The sequence below is a fragment of the Triticum dicoccoides genome, chromosome 2A (assembly GCF_002162155.2).
Source record: "Triticum dicoccoides isolate Atlit2015 ecotype Zavitan chromosome 2A, WEW_v2.0, whole genome shotgun sequence".
Taxonomy (NCBI): Eukaryota; Viridiplantae; Streptophyta; class Magnoliopsida; order Poales; family Poaceae; genus Triticum; species Triticum dicoccoides.
This window is the reverse complement of record NC_041382.1, coordinates 12,812,773-12,819,001: the sequence shown is the minus strand read 5'-3', so window position 1 is coordinate 12,819,001 and position 6,229 is coordinate 12,812,773. Positions and strand designations below refer to the sequence as shown.

At 45.0% G+C, this 6,229-nt stretch overlaps 1 protein-coding gene and 1 pseudogene across 1 annotated transcript; both read left to right on the top strand.

Annotated features, from left to right (window-relative positions):
* The window catches only part of LOC119352747, a 3,465-nt pseudogene extending 2,402 nt beyond the window's left edge, over positions 1–1,063 (top strand).
* A 2,780-nt stretch (positions 1,064–3,843) lies between these two features.
* LOC119352746 (probable amidase At4g34880) lies at positions 3,844–6,064 on the top strand. The gene is made up of 4 exons (XM_037619331.1): positions 3,844–4,608; positions 4,830–5,066; positions 5,155–5,344; positions 5,527–6,064. Exons 1-4 carry the CDS (start codon positions 3,887–3,889, stop codon positions 5,881–5,883), a joined length of 1,506 nt encoding a protein of 501 aa, XP_037475228.1. The 5' UTR covers positions 3,844–3,886; the 3' UTR covers positions 5,884–6,064.
* The last annotated feature ends 165 nt before the right edge of the window (positions 6,065–6,229 follow it).

The window sequence follows — 6,229 nt, the reverse complement described above, 5'->3', positions numbered from 1 at the left end:
GGGGGTGAAAACATTTTCCATCTATGGTGTCATATCCATAGTTTTAAATAGCCGACTATAGCCCCGCTATAGCTGTTTGAGGGTGTTGCCACTAAATGATTTCATGTATAATTTGCCGCTATAGCTCCGCTATAGCCCAGCTATAGTTATTTTTAAGGGTCGCCGCTAAATGCCATAGCCCGCTATTTAAAACATTGGTCATATCCCATCAACCTGTATATATTTTTGGTTTGAAGGAAACAAGGAGCAATCGTGATTGAGAACCTTGACATACAAAATTTAAGTGTCCTACTGGATTTTGTGAACATGGCCAACTGATTGCATTACCAGCAGAGTTCAAGTTAAGCCTCAACTCCTATCTGTCAAGCTTATTATATTCCCCAGTTCGGTCGCTTGCAGAGATCATAGCTTTCAACAATGCACATCCTGTTGAGGGCAGCTTGATTTAGAGTTAATTATTATTTTTCATGTATTTGTTTCTCATTGTGATACATATTTTCTTTGTAGTTACATTTTTTAGCCTTTTGGAAAACAAGTCAATTTAAATTGTGAGAATTGCATGCATTGTACGAAAAGATGAAGGAAATTGGTCAACCTGTATTTCTGGTGGCTGAGAACACGACCGGCACCTGTGCCTCAGAGCGAGAGGCCATTAGTCAGTTAAACAAGTTGTTCGCCAACGGATTGAAGAAGTTGATGAGAGAGCATGAGCTAGACGCCATCGTGACACCTAACAATGCAGCATCTTCGGTGCTCGCCATTGACGGTATGCCGGCCATCACCGTGCCGGCCGGGTATGGCAAGCAGGGGGTGCCGTTTGGTCTCTGCTTTGGCGGGTTAAGATGGTACGAGCCAAGGCTGATCGAGATGGTATATGCCTTCGAGCAGGTCACCATGGTCAGGAAGCCGCCTACGTTCTTGCAATAGAACTGGCAATGCGGAAAGGTGGTGTTGGAACTTATTTATTTTTGTGTCGCGACATTTATGCACGCCTATGATGTAATCATTTTTCTCAATTAAGGTTGGGTGCATGGGCGTGACTTCCTCTCGCCTCTTTTTTTTAGCAACACTTCCTCTCGCTTCATGTGAGGCAAAGCGCAGCCTCGCGTCAACAGCTGCAAAAATGGGCCGGACCAGCGGGATAGAGAGGCCTTCAATGCCTTTTCTGTGTTTTTTTTTCATTTTGCTTTGTTTTTTATTTTTCCTGTATTTCTAAATGTTCTAAATATATCTACTATATAAATAACTTTACATAAAGAATTGATAAATTTTGATCACCCACTTAAAAATGATAAACATGCATAGAAAAATGTTCTTGATGTATACAAGAAATGTACTGTGTGTATGGCAAAAAGTATACATCGAAACATATATATATATATATGAAAAACTGATAATCATGTATTTTTTTTGAACATCAGTACAGACACAAGCGCTCATATACACGCGCATACACTCACCCCTATGAACACACACACGCACACCCTACCCCTATGAGCACCTCCGAAAGACTGAGCCGGCATATCATCTTGAAATTTACGAAGTTACCATAGGAACCTCGTCGTCGACGGGAATGTCTCCTTCCAATGAATGCGCATCGCCGAAAAAGTTTAAACATGTATATAAAACATGTTTCTGATGTATAAAAAATGTACAACATGTATGAAAAATATGGACATGAATTTCCAAAAATGTAGAAATAAAAATAGGATATGTCTTAAAAAAGGAAAAATGATAAAATAGACAAAGAAATGTAGAAATAAAATAGGATATGTCTTAAAAAAAGGATTTAAAAGTAAAAATGAAAAAAACAAAGAAAACCAATAAAGAAACTAAGAAGACTGATAAAACCCCCCCCAGAGAAAAACAGAGAAAACCCGAAAAAAAGAATCGAACTAGCGAAGCAAACATAACGAGAGACAATTTGTCAGCGAAGGAGCACACGAAAAAGGGCCGACCCAGTACTGTAATATGTAGAAGAAGGTGTCAAACGAGACGGTAGGTACTCTGGAATCAGTAGTTAAGGGGTACCCCTTGCAAAGGTCACTCCCATCTTCTCTAGCGCTTACAAGTGGCGCACTGCAACATGGGAGTTTTCCCATTATTTGTAGATTCGTTTTTAAAACCTTTTCTCTCTTGAACCATGCGTTCAAATTATGAATGGTTTTAACCGTTGGATTTTTCACTTCGAGATCTTCGAAATTATATCCCATGTTAATAGGTTTCAATGAACTTTCTTTTTCATGAAAAACCGGAGCCAGAGGCACGCTTTTCTTCTCCATTTTTTCCCTTTCAAGAAGCACAGATCCGCGTATTCGTGAGATGCAAATCTATGCTTCTTGTGGAAGCACAAAAATATGCGCAAAAATACTCATGATTTTTTCCTTTCCAAAGAATCATAGATGTGCTTCGCAGAAGCAAATATGTGCCTTCAGGGAAGCAAATTTGTGCCTCCGCGAGAAAATAAAACATCATTTTTTTGTGTTTTTTTCCTTCGCAAAAAGCACAGTGCGGAAGAAAATCGGTGCCTCCATGAGAAGTACATTTATGTTTCTCAGGGAGGCAAAAAAATGATTCATGAATTTTTTTCCGCTTTTGGAGAAGCACAACTTCTCGTGGAACTAAATCGGTGCGTCCATGAGAAGCAAAGTTGTGTTTTTTGTGGAGACAAAAAGAAAACGCGAAAAAGAATCATGACCTTTTTTCCCTTTCTGAGAAGCATAGTTTTGCTTCTCGAGAAAATAAATCTATGCCTTCACAAGAAGCAAATATATGCTTCTTGCGGAAGTATAAATTATTTTTCGTGAGAAAAAAATATGTTTACGATTTTTTTTCTCTTCAACCTATGAGAAACCAGACATAAACCAAAAAGCCGAAAAAAGTAGAATTGCCATCTGGTATAAGGGGTACCTTTTGGTTAGGTACTCTCGCTATAAGCAAGATATGTCTTTAGGGGTAATCCAAGATTTATTAACGATCGAAAGCCACGGTTTGCCGGATAATCTTGGATCATGAGAATGGCCTAGCCACACATGGCGTTATGGGCCAAGGAATGAGCAATTTTCGCTAGACTATGTGCCTCAACGTTCGACTCATGACTCTCATAGGTAAAACTACATATAAAATGAGAAGGTCTCTGCCGAATTTCCTTGATCACCGAGCCATATCTTCCTTGGTTACCTGTGTTTGTATCACCATCCGCTTGCTTGGAGTCCGATGCATTCACCATCCGCTGAATGTTCAGGTCTTCTGCCAAGGAGAATGCTTCCCTGCACACGATAGCCTCAAGTGCTGCTGGATCTAGGACGCCTTGTACAACCAATGCCGATCTCTCAAGGAAGGCGCCGTGGTCATCCCTCCTGCACATGGCCGCTGCAGCACCTCCTCTGGCCGGTCGCAACAGCCCTGCATCAACATGTATTTTGGCCACATCAGCCGGTGGTGCCTTCTGGCGGTTGTTTTTTATAAGCGAGATATGTGCACCGCCTTCATCAAAAGCCCAAGAAGAGGAAGAGCACGCCAAAAGCCCAAACCAAGTGATACTACCAGCCTGAATTTTCATAGGATTCCAGCGCTATGGAGAATCTTTTCAAACGATGAAGCAGCATATGAGAAGTGCTAAAAAGACAAAAAGAAGTGAGTGGATCCAACAGACTCGTGGAGCACGCGCAGCTGGCGGCCCCAATTTTCATAGGATTCCCGCCGGCCGCCGCTCATGGAGCATCTTTTCATACGATGATAGTACATCATATGGAAAGTGCCAAACAGACAAAAACTGAGTGGATCCGACATAGTACTCGTGGAGCATGTGCAGCTGGTCATACTTTACTAACTTAAAACAACCAGCACACCGACACTGTCTAGTCCAGGGCTCAGCTAAGCAAGCATGGCTTGGCTGCGGCTGCAGGCTGTCGCCGCCGTCCTAGCTCTGCTCGCCACCGCCGGCGTCGCGCACAGCTTCGAGTTCCATGAGGCCACCGTGGACGCCATCCAGCTCGGCTTCCGCAACGGCAGCCTCACCTCGGCCGCGCTCGTCCGGTTCTACCTGGACCAGATCCGCCGCCTGAACCCGCTGCTGCACGCCGTCATCGAGGTCAACCCAGATGCGCTCCGGCAGGCCGCACGCGCCGATGCCCAGCGCCGTCGCGGCGTGGCCACCGGCGCGTTGCACGGTGTCCCCGTCCTGCTCAAGGACAACATCGCCACCCGCGACGCTCTCAACACCACGGCCGGCTCGCTGGCGCTCCTCGGCTGCATGGTCAAGCGCGACGCCGGCGTGGCGGCTAGGCTGCGGCGCGCTGGCGCCGTGGTGCTCGGTAAGGCCAGCCTCTCCGAGTGGGCCAACTTCCGCAATGTCAAGAACGGGTGGAGCGCGCGCGGCGGCCAGACGCGCAACCCATACGTGTTGTCGTCCGACCCATGCGGGTCGAGCTCCGGGTCGGGCGTGGCCGCGGCAGCGAACATGGCGGCCGTGACGCTCGGCACCGAGACCGACGGCTCCATACTATGCCCGTCGTCGTTCAACTCTGTGGTCGGCATCAAGCCCACCGTCGGGCTCACCAGCCGCGCCGGCGTCGTCCCCATCACCCCTAGACAAGACAGCGTTGGGTATACTTCTCATATTTCTTAGTTTTGTCCCCATCACCGAGCTTTCAAATTTAGGCAGCATGTAAAAATCTTTGACTTTACTCACTTAGTATAAAATTTCAATTAAGTTTACTTAACTTCAATTTTGTTTAGATCTAATTTGAATCTGACCGGGCATTTCTAGATTTTGATAAAATAGTTGGAAATTTGAAAAGTTCAGCATGCTGTTTGCAATGTTGCAGACCGATGTGTCGGACAGTGTCGGATGCAGTCCATGTGCTGGATGCCATCGCCGGCTACGACAAGCTCGATGCCGCGGCCACTCGAGCAGCATCCAAGTACATACCTCACGGCGGATATCTGCAGTTCCTGAAGAAGGATGGGCTGAGAGGGAAGAGGATCGGTGTCCCCAATGTATTATTTCAAGGACTTGGAGAGAAGCAGATGAGGGTGTACGAACAGCACCTTGGCAGAATGAGGTTATTATCATACTTCAAATCTCCCTGACTAGCAGTGTGTAAATTATACGTACATGAAACATTGGATCGGTTATTAATTTTGTTGTAGGAAACACGGAGCCGTGGTGATCGAGAACCTTGACATCGGCATCGACAGTCAAGATATTGTTTCCTATGAGTGGACTGCCATGCTGACGGAGTTCAAGTTGAGCATAAACGAGTACTTGGCGGACTTGTCCTACTCTCCAGTCCATTCTCTTGCAGACATCATAGCCTTCAACAAAGCGCATCCTATAGAGGCAAGCATACTGGAAAAAAAACCTCATTCTAGCTTTCATCTCTTCGGCCTTGTTATAGATTCAAACAGTTTACAATCATGTTGCAGAGAACATCAGGCAATAAAACTCTAACAAGGAGATGGTAGCTAATGGCATTTATTATGTATATACTTTCTTAGATATTTTATTTACATTTTGTACAGGAGAGGCTAAAAGATTTCGGGCAACAAAACCTTATCTTAGCCCAAAATACAAACGGCATTGGTCATGTTGAGAGAGCTCGGATCCGGCTGCTGAAGGAGCTCTCCGCGAATGGGCTGGAGAAGCTGATGAAGGAGCACCAACTTGACGCGATCGTTGCACCCGAGCACTATGCTTCCAACCATCTCGCCATTGGCGGCCACCCCGGCATCGTTGTGCCGGCTGGGTACAACGAGAAGGGTGTCCCTTTTGGCATATGCTTTGGCGGGCTGCAGGGATACGAGCCGAGGCTGATCGAGATGGCATATGCTTTCGAGCAGGCTACTAAAGTGAGAAGGCCACCCATGTTCAAGCTTTAGCTAGGACGCGTGACTTTCTTGAGTAGCGATAATGTGGTGCAGCATGGCCCTAAAAGCTTCCAATTGCCTGTTCTCTTTTAGTGTAAAAGAATAAATCTGATAAGTTACTTCTTGGGCCAACAAGGACTATATGCAAATGCTACTCCGAATAAATCGACAATGTGGTTCTAAAGGTGGATAATTTCTTTCTTATTAGATGTTCTTCTGTATATGTTGATGACATATATGTTAATTATTTATATGAAACTAAACTTCCAAATACTATAAATCACTGTTTAAGAATTCATCCGATTAATCAGTTAATTGGCAAGTTAATCACTATTCATAGGATGGACGAATCGAATAG